The sequence below is a fragment of the Cherax quadricarinatus genome, chromosome 51 (assembly GCF_038502225.1).
Source record: "Cherax quadricarinatus isolate ZL_2023a chromosome 51, ASM3850222v1, whole genome shotgun sequence".
NCBI classification, from domain to species: Eukaryota; Metazoa; Arthropoda; class Malacostraca; order Decapoda; family Parastacidae; genus Cherax; species Cherax quadricarinatus.
The window spans coordinates 19,941,473-19,967,347 of record NC_091342.1 but is presented as its reverse complement, the minus strand read 5'-3'; the positions used below and the strand labels follow the sequence as shown (position 1 = coordinate 19,967,347).

Sequence of the window (25,875 nt, the reverse complement as noted above, 5' to 3'; positions counted from 1 at the left end):
AATAAGTTTTGATTGTGTGTTAGATTATGGAGGTTTAGATCAGGGTCAACGTGATCATTCATCTTTTAGGTTTAAGTAGTGGTTGTTTATATCCTGTATTATGTGGCGAGTTCTAATACTGATTTCTGTATTGGTGGGAGGTTTGTATAGGTATACCGCTAAAGCACTTTGGTCATATAGAGTATAGTCACTAATAAACATAATGAAATTGATATTGTCTATGTGTTGTGCTAGAATGAGCTAAAGTACAACTAGGTATAAACTAATACAGTGGACCCCCGCTTAACGATCACCTCCCAATGCGACCAATTATGTAAGTGTATTTATGTAAGTGCGTTTGCACGTGTATGTTTGGGGGTCTGAAATGGACTAATCTACTTCACAATATTCCTTTTTTTTTATTATTTTTTTTTTATTATCACACTGGCCGATTCCCACCAAGGCAGGGTGGCCCGAAAAAGAAAAACTTTCACCATCATTCACTCCATCACTGTCTTGCCAGAAGGGTGCTTTACACTACAGTTTTTAAACTGCAACATTAACACCTCTCCTTCAGAGTGCAGACACTGTACTTCCCATCTCCAGGACTCAAGTCCGGCCTGCCGGTTTCCCTGAACCCCTTCATAAATGTTACTTTGCTCACACTCCAACAGCACGTCAAGTATTAAAAACCATTTGTCTCCATTCACTCCTATCAAACACGCTCACGCATGCCTGCTGGAAGTCCAAGCCCCTCGCACACAAAACCTCCTTTACCCCCTCCCTCCAACCTTTCCTAGGCCGACCCCTACCCCGCCTTCCTTCCACTACAGACTGATACACTCTTGAAGTTATTCTGTTTCGCTCCATTCTCTCCACATGTCCGAACCACCTCAACAACCCTTCCTCAGCCCTTTGGACAACAGTTTTGGTAATCCCGCACCTCCTCCTAACTTCCAAACTACGAATTCTCTGCATTATATTCACACCACACATTGCTCTCAAGACACTGATCTCTTTTTGATGAACCCCATATCCATATCACATTGTGTAAAAAAAAAACTTTTCACATAAAGGGGCCCCAAAATTTGGAATTCATTACCAGTAAATACTAAAGTAACCCAGTCTGAACATCAATTTAAGATTCTTCTCAAAAAACCACTTACTCACCCTAAACCTGAATACTCAGTACTCAGTATTTAACTTTACCAAAAAATCTCCCAATTACCTAAATCTTAAAACTTCAAAACTAGATGCCCAAAGTTCATACATTGATTAATACTACTACATTGTAGTATAAATACCTACCCAAAACAATACTGCCTTACACCCAGTTGTAGCATTCTCATACTGTAAACTGTTTTCAACAACTCACAATGTTATATTCCTGTAATATAATTTCAGTATATTTACTATTGAAACTATTGTAATTTGAGTAAAATTACTGTGTACTATAAATAAAAACAGATGTACAACTTAAAGTATGATTAATTTCTTTATTATTAAGTAGTCTGTAAGCCTTAAGTCTGCCCATAATGCCTAGGCATGATAGTGACTCTCTTTGCACTGCAACTCATTATTGTAATTTCATAATCTCAATGTAATCTTGCAAGGAAATAAAATTTGATTGACTGATTAATCAATTCTGTGATTCACCTCATCTTTCATAGACCCATCTGCTGACACGTCCACTCCTAAATATGTGAATACATTCGCCTCCTCCATACTCTCTCCCTCTAATCTGATATCCAATCTTTCATTACCTAATTTTTTTTATCCTCATCACTTTACTCTTTCCTATATTCACTCTTAAACTTTCTTCTTTTACATACTCTACCAAACTCGTCCACCAACCTCTGCAACTTCTCTTCAGAATATCCCAAAAACACAGTGTCATCAGCAAAGAGCAACTGTGACAACTCTCACTTTGTATTAGATTCTTCATCTTTTAACCCCACACCTCTTACCAACACCTGAGCATTCACTTCTCTTACAACACCATCTATAAATGTCAACCATGGTGACAGTATAAACACACATCCTTGTCTAAGACCTACTTTTACTGGGAAATAATCTCCCTTTCTCCTACATACTCTAGGAGAGAGGGAGATTATTATTGTAATACAGGAGGGCCCCACTTATACGGCGGGTTAGGTTCCAGGCTACCGCCGTAAAGTGGAAACCGCCGTAAAGTGGAACACCCTTTTTTTCCACTTACAAATGCATACAAACACTAGATAACAAGTTTACACTAACATATATTATGTTAGCAATAGAACCAGGCATCAAAAAACAATAAAAAAGTACAATACACACACAGTGCACTCATTACTTACCTTAAAATATTTATAGTCTTAATCTAGGGTGAGACAAGTAGTATTTATTGTAAGAAATCAAGTGTGGTATGGTGTCAGCCAGGCTACCATACCAGGCCACCCCACCCACACATACTATTCTATGATATTTAAGCATCCCAGAGCGATAAAATGTATATACAGTTCACTCATTACTTACCTTAAAATATTTGTAGTCTTAATGTAGGGTCAGGAGTAAGTAAATGAGATAAAACGAATAAATGAGAGAGAGAAAGAATGAGTACATGATAGAGGACAGGCGCAGAGTTATGTAAACAAACCAGGCGAACGTAAGTTTTGTAAACAAACGAAGTGTACACGTCTGGTTTGTGTACAAGTTACATTGTGTACAGGTTGTCTCTACATTGATACGGTAGAATAAATAAAGAAGAACACTCCCATTCTCATGTAACATCATTTTGAGAAGAAATGATGCTCTGAGTGAAGGCAATGGAAGTAAGTCACTCTGACTTTTTTGGGTTATCCTAGGTTCTCTACACATATGTTGTTATGTATTTATGTTATGTATCGTATTTATTATATAATTTTGAAAAAAAATATCACGGATGGATTAATGAAAATGTGTATATTAACGTAATATACAACATTTAATGATACACCGAGCTCAGACAGCGTAAACAAACTGAACAGGTTGTGGACGATCACTCGGTCAGGCGAAATAGACGGTATTAATACGTGTCCAGTTTTAGTTCATTCATGTACATTTGTAAGAGTTTGTGAAACATTTACCTTATAATATTTTTATTATTACGTATTATAATAATTAAATCATGAAACAAATACTCTTACACTGTGTACAAGTTAGTACAGAATTATAGCTATAAAGTGAAGGCATACGAAAGGAATATTTTTCTACAGTTATCCCTAGTAACAGGTGACGGGCTAGAGAAAACGTAATTCTTCCGACACTTCTACAAACCGTTTGGTAAACATCTCGTATATATTTGTATAAATTTTTATACTGTGGGTGCATGTATCATGTTTGTGTGTTACATAATGTGTTTCTTATATAATTTTGAAAAAAATATCATAGATAGATTAAGGGAAATGTCTATATTAACGTAATATGCGACATTAATGCGCCCAAGAGATTATTATTATTACTATTATTATTACTATTATTATTATTATTATTATTATTATTATTGCATCAAGAGTAGAGAGACTCTTAGTGATTTTAATGTGTACCTACATGCCAGCACAGTGTGTAAGTTTATTTAGGTACAGGTGTACACAAGTTTAATTATCAAGTACAATACATATAAAATATAAAATAACTTTAAAACACTTGAAATTTTGGAAAGTTTCCAGACATAATAAGGAGATGTGCTCAGGGAGAATGTAAACAAACTCGGTGGGCCGCTGTGACCGTATTAGAAAGACAGGTGGGGGGAGCCGTATAGCGAGTTTTGGTCATAATTTGAAATGTCCGTATTAGCGGAACGCCGTAAAGCGAAACGCCGTAAAGCGGGGCCCTCCTGTATTTAGGAGAAAGCGCCGAGGTCAAAGAATGAGGAAATCCGGTTGCATCCAAGGAAGGGAAGGATAGGTCCAATTCCTTGCATCAAAAGCTGTTCCCCATCACCAAGGAACCTCCCTTGATGTCAGTATTAACCAAATTAGTGATATTTGAAATAAAATGAAATCTTAATATTTTTTTATGCAGACATAATTTATGCTCTCTTCAGGTTTTTTTATTTGCAGTACCTTTTAAGAATGCAAGTCACTGTGAATCTGAGGGCCAAACTGTATACAGTGGACCCTCGACTAGCGATATTAATCCATTCCTGAGAGCTCATCGTTAATCGAAATTATCGTTAGTCGAGTTAATTTTCCCCATAAGGAATAATGGAAATCAAATTAATCCGTGCAAGACACCGAAAAGTATTGAAAAAAATTTTTTTTACCACATGAAATATTAATTTTAATACACACAAACTGAAGAAGACATGCACAGTTACATGACACTTACCTTTATTGAAGATCTGGTGATGATTGATGGGATGGGAGGAGGGGAGAGTGTTGATGGTGTTAGTGTTTAGAAGGGGAATCCCCTTCCATTAGGACTTGAGGTGGCAAGTCCTTTTTTGGGGTTACTTCCCTTCTTCTTTTAATGTCACTAGGACCAGCTTGAGAGTCACTGGACCTCTATCGCACAACACATCTGTTTATAGAGGCCTGTACCTCCCGTTCCTTCATGACATTCCTAAAGTGTTTCACAACATTGTCAGTGTCACAATTAAACACTTGTTCAGGTTTCAATTCTTCACTGTCTGTGTACTCCTTGAATTCCTGCACATATTTTTCAGCTGTTTTTTGGTCCGAACTGGCAGCCTCACCATGCCTTATCACACTATGTATGCCACTACGATTCTTAAATCTCTCAAACCAACCTTTGCTGGCCTTAAATTCACATCACCACTAGTTGCTGACATTTTTCTAATTAAATCGTCATGCAACTTCCTAGCCTTTTCACATATGATCGCTTGAGAGATGCTATCTCCTGCTATATGTTTTTCGTTTATCCACACCAATAACAGTCTCTCAACATCTTCTATCACTTGTGATTTCAGTTTCGAAAACATAGTTGCACCTTTGGCAAGAACAGCTTCCTTGATTGCCGTTTTCTTGGCCACAATAGTAGCGATGGTTGATTGGGGTTTTGTGTACAACCTGTCCAGCTTGGAGACACGCACTCCACTTTCATACTTAGCAATATCTTTCTTCATATCCATAGTAATTCTCACCCTTTTTGCTGTAGGGTTGGCACTAGAAGCTTTCGTGGGGCCCATGGTGACTTATTTTGCAGGTGCAATCACTTAAAAGGCTGTGATAATATGAAATGTTCCGATTGTATGCTTGGAAGCAACCGCGGTGGCTGGCTGGCTTGTAAACACTGGCCAGAAGTGGACGCGTCTCAGATGGAACGAATAGTGTTGGTCGAGTTTTTTAGCGCTAGTCGAGGCAAAATTTTTGCATTAAAATGTATCGCTGGTCGGATTTATCGTTAATCGATGCCATCGTTGGTCGAGGGTCCACTGTATACTATTAAGTGTGTTGTGTGTGTTCAATTTGGATATTTAAATTTATTCCTACCTTTTAAAATAAAGGATGTAAAAAATAATTCATAGTAGGCATCACAATCTTTTTTTTATTTATTAAACTAGAATATTACATATAAAATTGTACTGCATTTGATGTCCTATTGGTGGTCGGTGACCGAGGTGAATTTCTACAAATCCTTGCCTTCCATCAGCACCCAGCAAAGCAATGTACATTCTGCCTCTGCTGTTTATCAGAAGACCTCTAAACCTCCATTGGGGTTTTACCATTCCTTGTCTGGTGTTGGGGTTGCATGTCTTTCACCCCTCAGTCATTCTGTTTCAAATGTGCTCATTGATGTCTTAGAGGTGAAGCCACTTCAGAGTATAAATGCTCTTATATAGGCTATAGCCCTGGTATTCATAATCGGTGTATTATTATTACATTCTGGATTAAAAGTTCTCTTGTCAGTTTTAGACTACCTAGCTAGTGAACTAATGACTTCTGCTACTTCCATCCCATTCACTTCTACAACTTTACCCTGTCACCATTCACTTCTGTATTTCTGTTTATTGTTTCATTTCTTTCTGCATATGGATCTCTTGATACATCTTGTGCTTTATTGCCAGTTTTTGACAGGTTTTTTATTAATTGTATATAGCTACAGGTACTTATCTAAACTCATAGTGTCCTGTCTTAAGTACTTAACCTGTTATAAATTTTTTTTTAAAGATTCCATTGGTTGTCCCTTCAAGGGAGATGCCTTGATGCCAGCAAGGGGCTCTTAATCTGAGGAATTGGGCCTGTGCTTCTCTTCCTTGGATTGAACCTGAATGCCTCATATTCCTCCAGACACTGTTTAATCCCTAAGGGTTTACCACTCCCTCATAAATGTAATAATAATAATTCATGTTGTTGTAGGCTTTATACATCCTCATTTAACCTTTAAACTGTCCAAACGTAGATCTATGCTTTATTTTTCCTGCCTTCAAATTTGGCATGATTGGCCTGAGATGCCTGGTCAGTATAGAATGGGTCTTAACACTCGGTGTGTGCAGTATTAAAAAAAATCTGGGACCACTTAGTACCTTGTGGGAGCACCAGTTCAATTGAGTGCCAGTTAGAGCAAATAGCATGGCAAATGCCAGGGATTCACTGATGTCATGTTGTATTAACACTCCCTTTTTATTTGGAAAGTGAGATGGCTTTGAGATGGATGTGGCCACAAGTGGTCGAGGAAATATAAAAAAAACCTCGATAATAACCCATGTGCAACATCCTTTCATTTCTGATACCACTGGTAGTGTCATCTTGCCAGAATGTCCTATAACCTGTGCCCTAAGCAAAGAGAAGATTCTGGAACATGTGTAATATGTATTTGGTTGGCTGGCTGACTTTGGCTGTCTTTGTGTGTATCTATCTGTCTCTGTCTATATCTATGTCTACCTCTCTCTCTCTCTCAGGTATACATAAGTAGTTATTATACATAATGTAAATTACCTAGGATAACCCAAAAAATCCAGGCAAAGTGCTATACAGTGCTTGTTGTAGATATAAGGCATAATAAGCATGACTGGCAAGTAATACGCAGTTTTTACTTGATCAGAAATGAGACGTGATGACTTTGCATCACGTGTAGTACCTGTCGGTTTACAAGCCGCTCTCTGAGACAGAGAGACAAGCAGACGGAAAGGCACACACACACAGGCAGGCAGAAAGACAGATAAGCAGAGCTAGACAGACAGACTGACAAATGGAGACAGACAGACAGACAGACAGACATGATTGTGTGTAACAGTGAAAACGTATACATAAAGCCAGGGTTCCCTGGAGCAGTACATGTTTATAAAGTGTCATTCCACTGCTTTACTGTCGGCAGTTTAGTGACACTCGTCTGAACACCATACTTCAAGGAGTTTCGTATATACTCCAGCATGTCTAAAACGTTGCTGAGACCTATAAATACTTTCTATATGTTTCTAGATAATAATAAATGACCAAGGCTGGTTCACCTGTCAGTGTGTTTGTGACTATTTGAGTACAGTACTATTTCAGTGCCTAATATTAGTGTCAGAACAAAGAACTACTATAAACTGTAATTATCAGAACATAAAATTATATAAATTAAAATAAAAACGAGGAAAAAAGGTATATCAGCAACTCTTCTGCAAGTGGCAGGACTCAGTGTTGCCATCAGGTGAGTATCCAGTGCCAACTTCACGGTCTTATATCTCGGTTAAGTACTGATCCTAATTTTTTTTTTTGGTCTTATTACACACGGAAAATTGCCCTCTTTAACCCTTTGACTGTCGCGGCCGTATATATACGTTTACGAGGTACCGTGTTTGACGTATATATACTCATAAATTCTAGCGCCTTCAAATCAGGCAGGAGAAAGCTGGTAGGCCCACATGTGAGAGAATGGGTCTGTGTGGTCAGTGTGCACCATATAAAAAAAATCCTGGAGCACGCAGTGCATAATGAGAAAAAAAAAACTCCGACCGTTTTTTTTTTTAATGAAATGCCGACTTTGTGGTCTATTTTCATATAGTATTTGTGGTTGTATTCTCGTTTTCTTGGTCTCATTTGATAGAATGGAAACTATATTATAGAAATAGAGGTGATTTTGATTAATTTTACTATAAAAAGAACCTGGAAATGGAGCACAAAGTACGGGAAATGTTTGATTTTTGCCGAAGTTCAAAAGTAAACAAATGATGTCATTGTCCAACAAATGTCCAAATAGCCATTCTAATATGCAGTCATGAATGGGTTGATGTAATTTTTACAATTATTACAGTATTGCAGTAGTCTGCAAAACAGTAAATCTTCTATTTTTTGTTTGAATAAAATTTCAAAATAAAAAGCAAGAGTAATATCACAGGGGCCTGGAGACATGACTGATGAACAAAGAAAATGTTATTTTAGAGCCAGGAATGTCTGCATTGTTCATTCTGGTCCTTATTTTGAAATTGTCATATTTTTTAATTTTTGTGAAATTGGCCAAATTGCAAATTTCTGACCATGTTATTGGGTAGTTGAAATCGGTAAATGGGCAGTTTCTTGTACACAGTTGATGGAAAAAATGGAGTTCTGAAGAAATAGCTATGAGTTTGGTTGACTGGAATAATAGAATTAGCCGAAAATAGGGCTCAAAGTGGGCGAAATCGCCGATTTGTAAATATCTCCAAGGTCGCTAACTTCATGAGAGCGTAATTCCATCAGTTTTCCATCAAATTTCGTGTTTTTTTGGTGTCTTTACAATCGGGAAAAGATTCTCTATCATTTCATAAGAAAAAATATTTTGTTTTTTTTTAAATTTTGCGACACCAGGAGACACCTCAGGATTGGGGGTTGGGACAGTCAAAGGGTTAATTAAAATAATTTTTTTTTTTCAAAATATTCGGACTGCTGGCAGTGAAAACAGATCTACATTTGGACAGTTTAAGGGTTAAGTATCCTATTGTCTTATAACTGTTTGCAAAGAGAAATCTTGTGTTCGTTTGTTGCTCTTTTTCGTTAGATTGTAGTTATGTCCTTTTGTTGTGATCGTTTCATATTTTTAACCCTTAAACGGTCCAAACGTATATATACGTTCACGCGTGTAGTGCCCCAAACGTATATACATGTATACGTTTTCTTTGTCATTCATTTAACATTGCCACAATAAGCCTGAGTCACCTAGACATGAGAGAATGGGTATGTGCACTCACTGTGTTCCATATTAAAATAATTGGGGATGCCTGGGTACCATATGCTCTTTTTTCCTTTTAAAAGAAAAGATTTCTTTTTTCCTCAAAAAATTTGGGGTGCTACGCGAGTGAACGTATATATACCTTTGGACCATTTAAGGGTTAATCCTTTGATGGTCGATCACGTGTACTTATACGCATCAATTCTAGCGCCTTCAAATCGAGCAAGAGAAAGCTGGTAGGCCTACATGTGAGAGAATGGGTCTGCACAGTCAGTGTGTGCAGTATAAAAAAAAATCATGGAGCCAGTGTTGCATTATGGGAATGCCATTTCAGTACACCTTGTTCAACATTCCTTGCTGGAAGAAATGCCTCACTACTCAGCGAATTGGGACACTCTTGTTCCCAAATGACAGTTCAAATACAGATGGAAGTGTCAGTGAGGATGAATTTCATGGTTTTGAGGAGTTTGTGACCGAAAGCAATGCCCAGGAAGGAAGGAAGGAAGGACAACCATCAGCATAGGATAACCCAAAAAAATTCAGTGACTTATTTCCATGTGGGGTGGTGGGGTGAGGAAGGGATTTGTGTTGTGGAAGGCAGTGAGGGTTAGTGTGTGATGGTGTAAAGCGTCTTTGTGTCACTAGCCATGCCAGTGACTCAGCATATTTACATGGCCACCCCCACACAACTACAAACTTACAGAAGCTGTACCAGTTCTAGGAACATGTCCAGTGACTGTGTCTATATATATGATAGGAAAATAGGAATAAACATTTTTTATTGTTGGTTTGTGTAAAGTTTTGTAAACAATATAATGACAACATTGTTTGTGCAGTTATTGTGTAGCATACAACAAGTGAATATACATACAGTATAACTTACATTGGTCTCACAGGCCATAAAAGTTACTTGAAGAAATAAAATATTAAAAAATAAAAAAGTAGAAAAAATAAATAAAACAATTACCATGTGACTGGCACTCGGCGATGTTGCTGTAGGCAGTTAATTTTGTCAGCTTCACGCCTTTATATCTCGGTAAGTATTGATCGCAAGTCTTTTATATGTGTGGTGTGAATATAATGCAGAGAATTCGTAGTTTGGAAGTTAGGAGGAGGTGCGGGATTACCAAAACTGTTGTCCAGAGGGCTGAGGAAGGGTTGTTGAGGTGGTTCGGACATGTAGAGAGAATGGAGCGAAACAGAATGACTTCAAGAGTGTATCAGTCTGTAGTGGAAGGAAGGCGGGGTAGGGGTCGGCCTAGGAAGGGTTGGAGGGAGGGGGTAAAGGAGGTTTTGTGTGCGAGGGGCTTGGACTTCCAGCAGGCATGCGTGAGCGTGTTTGATAGGAGTGAATGGAGACAAATGGTTTTTAATACTTGACGTGCTGTTGGAGTGTGAGCAAAGTAACATTTATGAAGGGATTCAGGGAAACCGGCAGGCCGGACTTGAGTCCTGGAGATGGGAAGTACAGTGCCTGCACTCTGAAGGAGGGGTGTTAATGTTGCAGTTTAAAAACTGTAGTGTAAAGCACCCTTCTGGCAAGACAGTGATGGAGTGAATGATGGTGAAAGTTTTTCTTTTTCGGGCCACCCTGCCTTGGTGGGAATCGGCCGGTGTGATAATAAAATAATAAAAAAAAAATATATATATATATATATATATATATATATAGCCTATAACACTTGCAAGAACATTATCATTTTATAAGAATTTTTTTTTTTAATGTTTCTCGACCATGAGAACAAGTTAATGAGAAGGGCTCTCGACCCTCAAAGAGTTAAATGTATTTTGGTGTGTTAAATAGCCTACCAGATTTCCTTTCACAACAGAGCTTATAATTCAGTCTTAACTTCCTGTCCTGCTTAGTATTAACATGTTTAAACTTAATTTATATACATGTACTACTAAATTCATGAATTTATGCATTCATTAAGGTTTTCAGTTATATACTTTTTATTGCAGAATCAAGTGACGGTACTGAACATCGAGACTGGCCACATTTCAGGTGTGGCTTATAATGGTACACTTATCCGAGGTGTTGAACATTATGGTCGCAAGCTTTTCCATTCTACCTCGGCACTACAAGCTTCTCTTCAGTCTATTTTAGTTTCACTTGGTCTTAAAGTATACTTACTTTACCATCTTATGGAAACAACAAGTCGTAGTGGCAGTGACATTCTAAAGGCCATAGGAGTTACTAAGGGTGACTGGGATATTCTCATAAACTTAACTGGAATTGTGAAAAAACAGACTCAGAGTAATTAATAGTATTAAATACATAAAATGTAAACTTTTGGGTGAAAAAATCTAAACTTTTACAGTTGTGTAAATATTGTTTCTGTGCATGCTATTATTCTATTGCAAATGTACATGTTTGTTTCTTTAACCTTTTCATGTATTTTATGCATTTTAAATGTTGAAATAAATTTAACCAATAATGAGTAAATATGAGGGCTTTAATTATTTGTAGAGAAGAGATAAAAAATAATTTTTTTTTTCAGCATGTTCGCTGTCTCCCACTGAGGCAGGATGACCCAAAAAGCAAACATTTTCACCATCATTCACACACAATCACCATCTTTGCAGAGGTGCCCAGATACGACAGTTTAGAAGTCACTCTAAACAGCCAATATCCCAAACCCCTCCTTTAACCCTTTGAGGGTTTCGGCCGTACTAGTACGGCTTACGACCCAGGGTTTTTGACGTACTAGTCCGCCTAAATTCTAGTGCCCTCAAATCTAGTGGGAGAAAGCTGGTAGGCCTATGTTACTCGTCAATCCTAACCAGCCTGATAAGAAGGGCAAAAAAATTGTATTATGAGAACAGATTATCCAACTTACAAGGTGATATAAAAAAGACCTGGAAGCCCCTATCAGAAATTCTGGGAACAAAAAAGATAACACGACATAGCAAAATAAAATTAGCAAAATCAGATGGACCCCAACTCCCACCAACAGAAACAGCAAACAGTCTCAATGATTTCTTCTCCACTATAGGTCAAAACCTTGCCAATAAAATCCCAAGCTCAGATACCCCACCAAATGACTACCTCACTGGCAACTACCCAAACACACTGTTCCTAGCTCCGACTAACCCATACGAAGTCTCCCTTATTATCAACGCACTGAAAAACAAGGCAGGAGATTTAAATACCTTACCACCCTTTATATACAAAAAAGCATCACAAGTACTATCACCAATCATTGCAACACTCTTTAACAAATCCATTGAATCCTCCACCTTCCCTACAGTTCTCAAAATAGCAAGGGTCACCCCAATCCATAAAGGAGGAGACCAAACAGAGTTGAATAACTATAGGCCAATATCCAATTTACACCCTCTCTCAAAAATCTTCGAAAAATTAATTCATAAACGAATCTACTCCTACCTCATCTCCCAAAACATTCTCAACCCCTGCCAATTTGGATTCAGGCCTAATAAAAATACTAATGATGCTATTATACACATGCTAGAACATATATACACTGCAATAGAGAAAAAAGAAGTCCCACTGGGGATCTTCATTGACTTACGTAAAGCTTTTGATACAGTTGACCATGACTTGCTCCACGTAAAATTGTCACACTATGGTATTAGAGGGCACTCCCTCAACTACCTCAAGTCTTACCTCAGCAACAGAAGCCAATATGTGTACGCAAATGGGGCAAGCTCTTCCGCACAACCAATTACAGTTGGTGTCCCACAGGGAAGTGTCCTTGGCCCTCTTCTCTTTCTCCTATACATAAATGACCTACCAAATGCTTCGCAATTACTCAAACCCACACTTTTTGCAGATGACACTACATACGTCTTCTCTCACCCGAGCCCAGTCACGCTAGCCAATACTGTAAACACCGAATTACAGAAAATATCTACCTGGATGAGGACTAACAAACTTACACTAAACATTGACAAAACCTACTTCATTCAGTTTGGTAACAGAGCTACAGATGTACCTGTTAACATAACGATAAACGGATCACCTATCACAAAGCTAACAGAGGGAAAATTCTTAGGAATCCACCTCGATAATAGACTCAAATTTCATACACATATACAACAAATTTCTAAGAAAATTTCCAAGACTGTAGGCATACTATCGAAGATATGGTACTATGTTCCACAGTCAGCCCTCCTGGCCCTTTATCACTCTCTTATTTACCCCTATCTCACCTATGGAATTTGTGCATGGGGCTCAACAACAATTAACCATCTCAGACCATTAATTACCCAACAAAAGGCTGCAGTTAGAATGATAATAAATTCTCACTACAGGCAACACACACCACCAATATTCAAAACACTCAACCTACTCACCATACAAAACATCCATACTTATTATTGCACCTATTACATACATAGAACACTTAATTCTGATATTAACCCTCCCCTCAAACATCTCCTTGCCAACCTCAACAGAACACATGACCATAACACAAGGCACAGATCACTCTTCGATGTTCCTCGTGTCCATCTCACGCTATGCAAAAACTCAATGCACATAAAAGGCCCTAAAATCGAATTCATTACCTGTAAATATAAAAGAAACACTACCTGTTTATAAATTCAAGTCTTTTCTCAAAGTTCACTTACTCACTCAAAACCAAATAAATACTGAATAACTGAACCTTATGAATTGTATATCCAAAATGTTACTCACAATTATATCACATAAATGTTAAACCTAGGACCCAATCTAACTTTGTTATTTTTTTAAATACACTACCTAACAGAATACTCCATTCTACTGAATGTACAGCAATGCATGCAACCATATGACCTGTCTTTGTAATACTCACTTGTGCTTTATAGTTATCTGTTTACAATAATGTCTTATCACTGATTTCATCATTGCTTAGTTAATCTTAAGTTAATTTTAAGCCAGCCCGTAATGCTATGCATATAAGTGGCTTTGGCATGCTGCTCTTACCTGTATTTTTTTTTTACCTCTGTATGTATGCTAAAATTTCTAAATAAATAAATAAATGGGTCTAAGTGGTCAGTGTGCACAGTATAAAAAAGATCCTGCAGCACACAGTGCATAATGAGAAAAAAAAAAACTTAGACCGTGTTTTTGGAATAAAACAGCGACTTTGCACTGTATTTTCGTATGGTATTTATTATTGTATTCTAGTTTTCTTGGTCTCATTTTATAGAATGGAAGACATATTACAGAAATTGAGATGATTTTGACTGGTTTTACAATGAAAAGTACCTTGAAATTGAGCTCAAAGTAGCAGAAATGTTCGATTTTTACCAAAGTTCAAAAGTAAACAAATCCTGCCAAGCATCCAATACTCATCAACTGGTGAGTCTAATATTCTTTCACAAGTGCGCTGATATTATTTATACCATTTCTACACTAATGCAATAGTCTGCATAACAGTAAATCTTCTATTTTTTGTAAGAATAAAAATTGAAAGTGGAAAGCCAAAGAAATATAAGAGGGGCCTGGGAATGTGACTAACGAACAAAGGAAATGTTATTTTAGTGCCAGGAATGTCTTTCTTGTTTATTCTGGACCCTATTTGGAAATTGGCATCTTTTGAAATTTGTGTGAAATTGGCAAAATGGCTAAATTCTGACCACTGTATTGGATAGTTGAAATCAGTAAATGGGTGGTTTCTTGTACTCATTCAATAGAAAAAATGGAGTTCTAGAGAAATAGTTATGATTTTTGTCGACTAGTACACAGAAATTGGCCGAAAATAGGGCTCAAAGTGGGCGAAATCTCCGATGCGTAAACATCGTCGAGACCGCTAACTTCACAAGAGCATAATTCCATAAGTTTTCCATCAAATTTCATACTTTTGGTGTCATTATGATCGGGAAAAGATTCTCTATCTTTTCATAAGAAATTTTTTTTTTTTAACCCTTTCAGGGTCCAAGGCCCAAATCTGAAGTGGTGCCCTAGTGTCCAAGAATTTTCAAAAAAAAAAATTGTTATTTTTTATTATCAAATGGTAGAGAATCTTTTTGTGAAGGTAATAAAATAAAAAGTACGAAATTTGATGGAAAATTGACGAAATTATGCTCTCGTGAATTTTGATGTGTCAGCGATATTTACGAATCGGCGATTTTGCTGACTTTGACTCCCATTTTAGGCCAATTACATTATTCCAGTCGACCAAATTCTTAGCTATTTCACTAGTATTACTTCTAATCTATCGATTGAGCACATGAAATCACCAAGTCAACCATTTCAACTACAAAATAAAGTGACCGGAAATTGGTAATTTGGCCAATTTAACACAAAGTTCAAAATATTCCAATTTCAAAATAGGGTCCAGAATAAACAATGTAGGTATTCCTGGCACTAAACTAACATTTCCTCTGTTCATTAGTTATGTTTTGAGGCTTTACAAATAAATTCCATTCTGAATTTTTATTCACATAATGAATTTTTATTCACACCAAAAAATAGAAGATTTACTGTTATGCAATATTGTAATAATTGTATAAATATCATCACCACATTTGTGAATGTATATTAGACCCACCAGCTGGCGTGTATAAAACGTGTGAGGTCGTTTGTTTACTCTTGAACATCGGCAAAAATTTAACATTTCCGCCACTTTGAGCTCAGTTTCAAGCCATTTCCAGTGCTAACACCAATCAAAATTATCTCCATTTCTGTGATATGTCTTCCATTCTATCAAATGAGACCAAGAAATCACAAATACAACTATAAAAAACATACGAAAAACACTGCAAAGTCGCTGTTTTAATCGAAAATCATGGTCTCAGTTTTTTTTCTTTCATTATACACAGTGTGCTGCAGGATTTGTTTTATGTGGTGCACACATACCACATAGATGTATTCTCTCATATCTAGGCCCAAATTTACCACTCACAGTTTATCAGAGTGAGCTGAGCTCATGACGTAAATCTACGGTTTGGATCCTGAATGTAAAGCCGTAGATCTACGGGACGGACCCTGAAAGGGTTAAATTTGGCTGACCCTGAGAACAAGTCTCGGAGAGGGCCTGTTGACCCTCAAAGGGTTAAAGAGCAGGCACTGTACTTCCCACCTCTATGACTCGAGTCTGGCTAACTGGTTTCCCTGAATCCCTTCACAAAATATTACCCTGCTCACACTCCAACAGTTCGTCAGGTTCCAAAAACCATTCATCTCCATTCACTCCTAACATGCTCATACATGTCTGCTGTATGTCCAAGCCCCTTGCACACATTATTATTATTATTATAATCAAAAAGAAGCGCTAAGCCACAAGGGCTATACAGCGCTGCAGGGTAGGGAAGGAAGTGAGGGTATTGGATGGCAGAAGGGAGGGGGGATGATCAACAGGTTACAGAAAACAGCGGGGCAGGGGATAGTACGGGGGTAGAGGGTAGCAAGAGATTGAAGTAGAAAGGGCTGAAGGTATCAGAATTTGTGAAGTAAGTCAGTTGTTGTCAAAAAGTCAATGAGAGAGTCCGGATGAAAGGTGGGTCCATCAGCGAGAAGGGAAGGTAAAGAGAGAGCAGCGGAGCGAAGACGACGACAGAGGTAAATTCTGCGTGCTCGTTGATAAAGTGGGCAGTCCAACAGAATGTGGCTGACTGATAATGGAGCTTGGCAATTCTCAGAGAGAGGAGCAAGACGCCTCTCCATGAGATATCCATGAGTAAGACGAGTATGGCCAATGCGAAGACGGGAGAGAGTAGTCTCCCAACCTCGACACTGGTGATAAGAAGACGGCCAGTAACCTATACTCGGTTTAATAGTTTGAAGTTTGTTGCCGAGCATAGTAGACCAGCGTTGTTGCCAACAGGTGTGAAGGTGGGAAGATATTGCAGCAAAATAGTCCGTAAATGGAATACCTCTATAAGAAACTGGTAGGTCATGTACTGCTGACCGCGCAGCAGTGTCTGCCTGTTCATTGCCCTGTACGTCAACATGACCAGGGACCCAACAAAAAACAATATCTTTATGCTTGGTAAAGATGCGGCATAGCCAAAGTTGGATACAGAGGACTAAGGGGTGAGGTGTATCAAATTTTTGTATAGCCTGTAAAGCACTAAGGGAGTCTGAGACAACCACAAATGATGACACAGGCATAGACGCAATACGGATAAGTGCTGTAAGGATGGCATATAATTCAGCAGTAAAAATACTAGCCGAAGATAGTAAATGCCCTTGTACGACGCTGTCCGGAAACACTGCTGCGAATCCTACGCCGTCAGAAGACTTAGAGCCATCTGTGTACACAGCAATGGCATGAGAATGAGAGTGAAAGTGGTCAAGAAAAAGAGAGCGGGAAGCGACCGTAGACAGTTGGGCTTTCGAGCAAGGGAGGGAGAAAGAACAGACTCGAACAGCTGGAACTTCCCAGGGGGGTAGGGAAAAGTGAGATGCTACATGTACATAGAAAGGTGGTAGTTGAAGAGAAGACAAGAGCGAATGAAGGCGAAGAGAGAAGGGACGGAGTAAACAGGGGCGGCGAACAAATAAAGAATGTCTACTAACATCAGTGACCATTCTATAAATGGAAGGATTGCGGAGATCATGAGAGCGTACATAGTAGCGCAGGCAATGGGCATCACTGCGATCGGATAAGGATGGAACGTTCGCTTCTGCATAGAGGCTCTCGACAGGGGAAGAGCGAAAAGCACCAAGGCATAAATGTAATCCTTGGTGATGAATGGGGTTAAGGCTAGAGAGAGTAGCAGGAGATGCCGCTGAATAGATCTGGTCACCATAATCAAGTTTCGATAAAATAAGGGTGGAATGTAGGCAAAGGAGGGTTCGACGATCAGCTCCCCATGAAAGATGAGCAAGGGTTTTAAGAAGGTTCAGCCGGCTGTGACAAGTTGCCTTCAGAGAGGTAATGTGAGGTTTCCAGGATAACCTACGATCAAAGAGGAGGCCCAGAAACTTGACTGTATCACGTTCAGGGATAAGGGAGCCATAGAGGTACAAAGGATGATCGGAGATGACAGAGCGTCTAGTGAAAGTGATTTGGTGGGTTTTAGTGCTGAAAAATTTAAACCCACGTGTGGTGGCCCAATTGGAAACACGGTCGACTGCATGTTGGAGAGAAACTGTAATGAGGTGACAGTCAGCGCCTGCACAGGCAATAGCGAAGTCATCAACATAGAGTGATGACCAAATATTTGATGGAAGACTAGAGGCCAAATCATTAATAGCAAGGAGAAAAAGTGTTGTGCTCAGAACACATCCCTGGGGGACACCTTCAGCTTGGATAAAGTCTGGGGAGAGCACATTATTAACCCGAACACGGAAATGCCTGTCAGTTAAAAAGTTCTTAAGGAAGGATGGTAGATTGCCTCGAAGGCCTAAGGAGTGGGCTTGGGCTAAAATATTATACCTCCAAGTTGTGTCATATGCCTTCTCAAGGTCAAAAAATATGGCAATAACTGAGTGGTTATTCGCAAAGGCATTACGAACATACGTATCCAAGCGTAGTAAGGGGTCTATGGTAGAACGTCCCTTACGAAAGCCATATTGACGAGTGGAGAGACTGTGTGTCTCTAAATACCACACTAAACGTCTATTTACTAGGCGTTCCATTACTTTGCAAACTGCACTGGTAAGAGCAATGGGACGATAGTGGGAGGTTTCATGTCCCGTAGTGCCTGGTTTGCGGAAAGGGAGAACAATGGCGTATTTCCACAGCTGTGGAAGAACTCCTTGTGACCAAATAAGATTGTAAAGGCGTAATAGGACTGCAAGGGCTGACTGATGTAAATGTTGTAGCATACGAATATGAATGTCGTCGGGCCCAGCTGCGGATGATCGACAAGTTGAGAGTGTTGCCTCCAGTTCTTGAAGTGTAAAAGGCACATTATACTGTTCTTCTCTGAGAGAAGAAAAGTCCAAGGGTGCTAACTCTCTGGCAGACTTTGAGGAAAGAAATGAGGGGCATAGATGGAGTCCCTGAGAAATACGGACCAGATGATTGCCAATTTCATTGGCAACATCTAGTGGGTTTGCTATATCAACACCGGCAACCCGCAGAACAGGAACCGGGTCAGGAGAATATTTACCACTCAGTTTTCGTACTTTTTTCCAGACTGCACTCATAGAGGAAGCAGAGGTGATGGTGGAGACATAATCTCGCCAGCAAGTGCGTTTAGCATCACGGATGACACGGCGAGCGATCGCACGCTTCTGTTTAAAATCAAGGAGTCGCTCTGTGGTTCTATTGTACCGGTACCTGCCCCATGCAGCGCGTTTCAAACGTACTGCACGAGCACAAGCAGGAGACCACCAAGGCACGCATTTTTGAGAATGCTTGCCCGAAGTTTGGGGTATAGAATGAGAAGCTGCGGTGAAAACGGAGGACAAGAAGAGGTGTAAAAGCTCATCGATGGAGGACGAAGAAGGAACCTCTTTAAAAACAGTTAGGTGTGAGTAAAGGTTCCAATTTGCCCGATTAAATTGCCAGCGTGGGGTGCGAAGAGGTGGCGAATATGAAGGGGAAGTAAGAATGATTGGGAAATGATCACTGTCATGTAAGTCCGGGAGAACAGACCAAGTGAAGTCTAATGTGGCGGAGGAAGAGCAGACCGAGAGATCGATGCAAGAGAGAGTATGAGTCCGAGGATCAAAATGGGTGCGAGTACCTGTATTTAAAACATGGAGGGGGTGGGTGGCAAGAAAAGCCTCTAACTGAATTCCAAGGGAATCACAGTGAGACCCCCCCCCCAGAGGAAATGGTGGGCATTAAAATCACCAAGTAACAGAATCGGTGGCGGTAATGACGAAACAAGGAAGGCAAAATCCGGAATAGATAATGCCCAAGAAGGAGAGAGATATAAAGAACAGAGAGTATACCACCTATGTAAGTGGATACGGGCTGCTGTGTAATGCAGCGAAGTATGAAAAAATAGCTGATGGTACGGAATATCAGTGCGTAGAAGAAGGGCACTTTCATTAAAGGTCCCATCAGGAAAAGGATCTGAAGAATACAATAAATTATAGCCTGAGATGTGAGAAATAACAGCAGAGTGTAATTTTGGTTCCTGTAAGCAAACACCAACAGGGGCAAACTGGGAGAGTAACATCTGAAGCTCACCCCGATTACCCCTGAGGCCGCATATATTCCACTGTAAATAGGCCATGATTGGCAATGATAAAGATACTTGAAATCCGCAGGTAAGGGTTCCTACGGACTAGAGGGGTTAGAAAAGTCCACATGCGGAGGCAGTGGAAAACGTTCAAGCAGCGAAGGAACGGTGCGCTGTGAAGAAAGGAGTTGCGCAGATGGAGCAGAGGAGAGAGAAAGAGTGGAAGGTGGATCAGTGTCCATTGATGGTTTGGTCTCTGCAATATATTCAGAGATTGCTTCAAGTGTTTCGGAATTCAGAGACGTCGTATGGGAGACAATATTGGGAATGGTAGGGGGAGGATGAGTAAAGATTGGAACTGTATTGGACTGTACCAAGGTAGGGGGGGGGGGCGAAAGGGTGGAGGGAACTGGAGAAGCGTGGCAGGGGACAGAAGAGGCAGGAACCTGGGAGGTGGCAGAAGAGGAAGAAACTTGGGAGGGAACAGGGGAGGAAGGTACAGTACGAGGAGGAGGGTGAACCTCTACACTTGTAACTGAGCCAGTGAAAGGGAAAGAACCAGGGACAGAGACAGGGAGGGTAAAATGAGGAGGTGGAAGATGGGTAGGAGGTGTTAACGGACCTTTTTTTGACTTTTGAGAAGTAGAGGGACGATTGGGAGGAGGTGTCGTACGAGGTCTCGTCGATACTGAGGCTTGTGAGAGAGAACTCGAAGAAGTGAGATTAGACTGAGGCGTTGAAGTAGGGACATCTGAGCCGAGGACAGCAAAAGGATTAGATACAGGAGTGATTATGGGAGAGGTAACCACAGAGGTGGGTGTAGAAGATGGGATACCAGAAGTGGGGGGACGTTTTGAAACACGGGAATAAGAAACATGTGGGAGTCTCCCTTGGAGGCGGAGATGAGAAACTGCCATGGAATAAGGGAGACCTTCTGTCTCTTTGAGGTAACGGATTTCCCGCTCGTTTAAATAGACTTGACAACGGCGAGAGTACGAAGGGTGAGCCTCATGACAGTTAAGGCAAGAGGGAGATCGATTGCAAGACGTATTAGAATGGTCATCGGCACCACAGACTGGGCATTCGGCGATAGATCTGCAATATTTCGCTGGATGGCCAAATCGCCAGCAATTTCTACACTGTTGTGGTGTAGGGATCACCTTTCGAACTTGTAACCGATGTCCTGCTATATAAACTGAGGATGGGAGTTCTCGGCTGTCAAAAGTTAAACGAGCCACATTGCTAGGGTATCGTCTCCGCCCACGGGCAGGAAGAACGTAAGTGTCTACCTTGAGGATTGGGAGATCTTGGAGTTCCAGCTGTTCAAGAATGTCAGTGCCACATGTCTGGAAATTTTGTTGAACTATGGTATGGGGTAGAATGACGGTACCACTACAAGAATTGAGGGAATGATGTTTTTCAAGAGTGACAGGAACAGTATCGATATGGGAAAGACGAGAGAGCTCATGAGCCTGGGTAGCATTCTGTACGGTAATGATGCGTGTACCGCTCTTAAGAGCATGAAAAGAAATATCTTTACCAACATGGCGTAGGAGTGCCTTGCCAATACTATGGTCAGAAAGATAGGCAGTAGAGGAAGTCGGTCGTAAAGTGAAGAATTTAGTCCATTGTTCAGTCTGAAACTGAGCGTGGAAAGGTAGTGAAGGACGTGTCGATCGTTTCTGAGAAGAACGAGAAGGTGGAGAAGTATCATCAGCAGGTAATTGTCGTTGGTGTTTAGGCGTGGGACCAGAGTTGGTCCGACGTGGAACGGGTCGGCGATTTGAAAATTGCCGCACCGTAGAGGGAGAGGCCGGAAGCATAGTCAGAGGAGAGCGAAGGTCCGATAAATCGAAGGAGTCAGTCGAGGCCTCAGTACCTGAAGCGGGTGAGGAAACAGCACCGGCAATAGGTACAGAGGCATGAGGAATGTCTGAAGAGTGGTCCAAAGACGAGGCGGGGTCAGAACGGGGTGCGGTATCAAGAAGGGGCCCGGGGGTACCAGGTTCATGGACTAGGGCTGCCATGGTTAGGTTACTTCTTTCTTTTTGTTTTTAAGAAAAAAAGAAAGAAAAGAAAATAAAAATAAAAAAAAGAATAAAAAAAGGGGGGACCAGGGAGGGATAGTTCCTAGGAGGAATGAAAGGGCCAGAAATCTCCCTCCGCGCCCAAGAGGACCTCAGCACCGCAAGTAGCGCAGATGCAGCATGGAACCCGTGCCATACCCTACCCATCATGCTAGTAAACTAACAATCCGGGATAGCAACCTCACATCTGCCGAGCTACCTCGGTGGACGAAAGATAGGGCGGCCGGATATCCGCCACAAAGCATACCTCCTTCGGCCACCACCCCCGGAATCCGAAAGGTGGCTTCCAGAGATACACTCGTCGCCCGAAAGACACCCAAAGCTACTCCGGGATACCGGAGAGGGATCGGGACATCCCCAGGCGATCCAGATTCCACGGCAAACTACGCCACCGCTAAGAACCTCAACGGAATGGGATGGACCCCGGTATCCTTTCCCCTACCTAGGAACTAGCGCGCCTGTGGGAGAAATCCCAAAGGACCAAAAGAGGAAGGGCAAAAGGGAGGGGTGGGGAGGAGGAGGAGGAAAGGAAAAAGGGGAGGATGGGATAGGGGTGGGGAGGAGGAGGAGGAAAGGAAAAAGGGGAGGATGGGATAGGGGAGGGGAGATTGGGGGGTAATTAGGTTCGGTCTGAGGAAGAAGACCGACAGGTCTAATTCCTCAGACCAAGAGCCTCTTCACCATGCCAAGGAGCCCCCCTTGAAGAGGCCCTTGCACACAAAACCTCTTTTACCCCTTCCAGCCTTTCCTAGGACAACCCCTACCCCTCTCCTGTCCACTACAGATTTGTACACCCTCCAAGTCATCCTATTTTGCTCCATCTTCTCTAAATGACCAATCCACCACAACAACCCTTTTTCAGTCCTCTGAATAATACTTTTAGTAACTCCACACCCCCTAATTTCCACACTACGAATTCTCTGCGTAATATTTACACCCTTAGACACGACATCTCCACTGCCTTCAGCCCCCTTGCTACAGCATTTACAACCCATGCTTCACACCCATACAAGAGTGTTGGAATCACCATACTCTCATACATTCCCTTGTTTACCTCCATGGATGATTTTTTTTTCTCCACAGACATCTCAACGCACCACTTCCCTTTTTTCTTTCATTATTTCTATAGTTAACCTCGTCCTTCCTAAACCCATCAGTTGACAAGTGTAATTCCAGATATCTGAACCCATTCACTTTTTCCATACTCCCTCCCTCCAATGTGATATCCAGCTTTTCTTTACCTAACTTTTCTTTACCTCCCAAACTCATCCACTAACCTTTGCAACTTCTTTAGAATCTCCCAAAAGCACAGTATCATCAGCAAAAAGTAGCTGTTGACTCCCATTTTGTATTTGATTCCCCATAATTTAATCCCACTCGTCTTCCCAACACCCATTTACTTCTTTTACAACCCCATCTATAAATACGGTGGAACCTTGGTATGCGACCATAATTCATTCCAGAAGGCTGTTCAAGTGCCGCTCCATCCATTTGAGTATTGAACAAGTTCTTCACAACCAATTTTCTGTTTGGTTGGCAGTTATCACTATTCTTCATAGGCCCCATGGTGACTTATTTATACAAATAATATATAAAATAAACAGAAAATGCAAACAAATACAAAATAGTTTACAGCGAAGTTGTGGCAGGTCGTATTTTTTTGGTAGAGTGCTGAGCTTTGTTTGAGTAGGGAGCTGGTCATATACCGAGGTTCCACTGTATGTTAACCTGTAAATGGTCCAAACGTATATATACGTTTTTTCAACATTTGAAAGTATGTAAAAAAAGTAATCTTTTTTTTTTTTTTTACATTTGAAAATGTGTAAAAAAACTTTGATCTATTTTTTGTTATATTTGAAAATATGTAAAAACGTAGATCTACTTTTGGAGCATTACACATGAACGTAGATCTGCTTGGACCGTTTACGGGTTAAACAACCATGGTGACATTACACATCTCTAAGACCCACTTTTACTGGAAAGTAATCTCCCTCTCTCCTACACACCCTGACTTGAGCCTCACTTCTTCCAACAAACTGGCTATATCCCACTGAGACAAGGTGGTGCTCTCTCCTCATAAACTCTTTACAGCATTTATTAACTATCTATTCCACACTTGCAACATCTGCCACATTGCTTCCCTATCCACCTTATCATATACAGGTTGACCATCACTAATCTGGCATCTTCAGAACATGTAGGGTGCCAGATTACAGAGTGGTTAAGTTAGAATACACTTAACCCAACGGCGATATTTATGCATCGGGAATTTCACCAACTTTATGCCCTATTTTTGGCTCATTCCATTGTCTCAGTCTACCAAACTCATAGCTATTTTGCTAGTAGTATTCCTTCTATTCTGTTGAGTGAGTACAAGAAACCACCCATTTACCTATTTCAACTACACAATTAAGTGGTCAGAAATCGGTAATTTGGCCAATTTCAAGAGATGCCACTTTCAAAATAGGGTCCAGAATAGACATTGCAAACATTACTGGCACTAAAATAACATGCTTGGTTTCCATTTTGAATTTTTATTCACACAAAAAATAGAAGATTTACTGTTGTAAGTTTATTCAGGTTAACACAAATACAGTTACATACACTATCATACATAGCAGCATAAGTGTAAAGAACCTAGGATAACCCAAAAGGTCAGAGTGATTTATTCTAATTGTATCAATAATGTCAACCCATTCGTGACCACGTATTATTATTATTATAATAAAAGAGAAGCGCTAAGCCACAAGGGCTATACAGCGCTGCAGGGCAGGAAGGAAGCGAGGGCATCAGGTGGCAAAAGGGAGATGGATGAGGAATAGGTTGCGGATAACAGCGGGGCAGTGGATGGTGAAAGGGTAAAGGGCAGCAAGAGACTTGAGCTAGAAAGGGCTGAGGGGTGTGCGAAAGGTATCATCATCAGAGTTTGTGGAGTAAATCAGTCGTTGTCAAGAAGTCAATGAGAGAGTCAGGATTAAAGGAGGGTCCATCAGCAAGAAGGGAAGGTAAAGAGAAAGTAGTAGAACGAAGACGACGTTGGAGGTAAATTCTGCGTGCTCGTTGATAGAGAGGGCAGTCTAACAGAATGTGGCTAATCGATACTGGAACTTGACACTGCTCACAGTGAGGAACAGGGTGCCTCTCCATGAGATACCCATGAGTAAGACGAGTGTGGCCAATGCGAAGGCGGGAGAGAGTGGTCTCCCAACCTCGGCACTGATGACAAGAAGACGGCCAGTAACCTATGCTCGGTTTAATAGAATGAAGTTTGTTACCGAGCAGAGTTGACCAATGTTGTTGCCAACGGGTGTGAAGGTGGGTAGCTATTGCAGCAAAATAGTCCAGAAATGGAACACCTTTATAGGAAATTGGTAGGTCATGTACTGCTGACCACGCAGCAGTGTCTGCCTGTTCATTGCCCTGTACGTCGACATGACCAGGGACCCAGCAAAAAACAATATCTTTATGCTTGATAGAGATACGGCGTAGCCAAAGTTGGATACGGAGAACTAGGGGGTGAGATGTATCAAATTTTCGTACAGCCTGTAGAGCACTAAGGGAGTCTGAGACAACCACAAATGATGACACAGGCATAGATGCGATACGAATAAGTGCTGCAAGAATGGCATACAATTCAGCAGTAAAAATGCTAGCCGAAGATAGT

At 40.6% G+C, this 25,875-nt stretch overlaps 2 protein-coding genes across 10 annotated transcripts in view; one reads left to right on the top strand and one right to left on the bottom strand.

Annotated features, from left to right (window-relative positions):
* Window positions 1-11,459, top strand: part of LOC128694630 (uncharacterized) — a 215,196-nt gene extending 203,737 nt beyond the window's left edge. For all 9 annotated transcript variants that reach the window (XM_070095932.1, XM_070095931.1, XM_070095927.1 and 6 more), the window contains one exon: window positions 11,053-11,459. In XM_070095932.1, the coding sequence (XP_069952033.1) occupies window positions 11,053-11,355 (303 nt within the window). In that variant the 3' untranslated portion in view covers window positions 11,356-11,459. The remainder of the gene's footprint in view (window positions 1-11,052) is intronic.
* Window positions 1-25,875, bottom strand: part of LOC128694629 (uncharacterized) — a 316,265-nt gene that overhangs the window by 61,950 nt on the left and 228,440 nt on the right. The window lies entirely within an intron of this gene.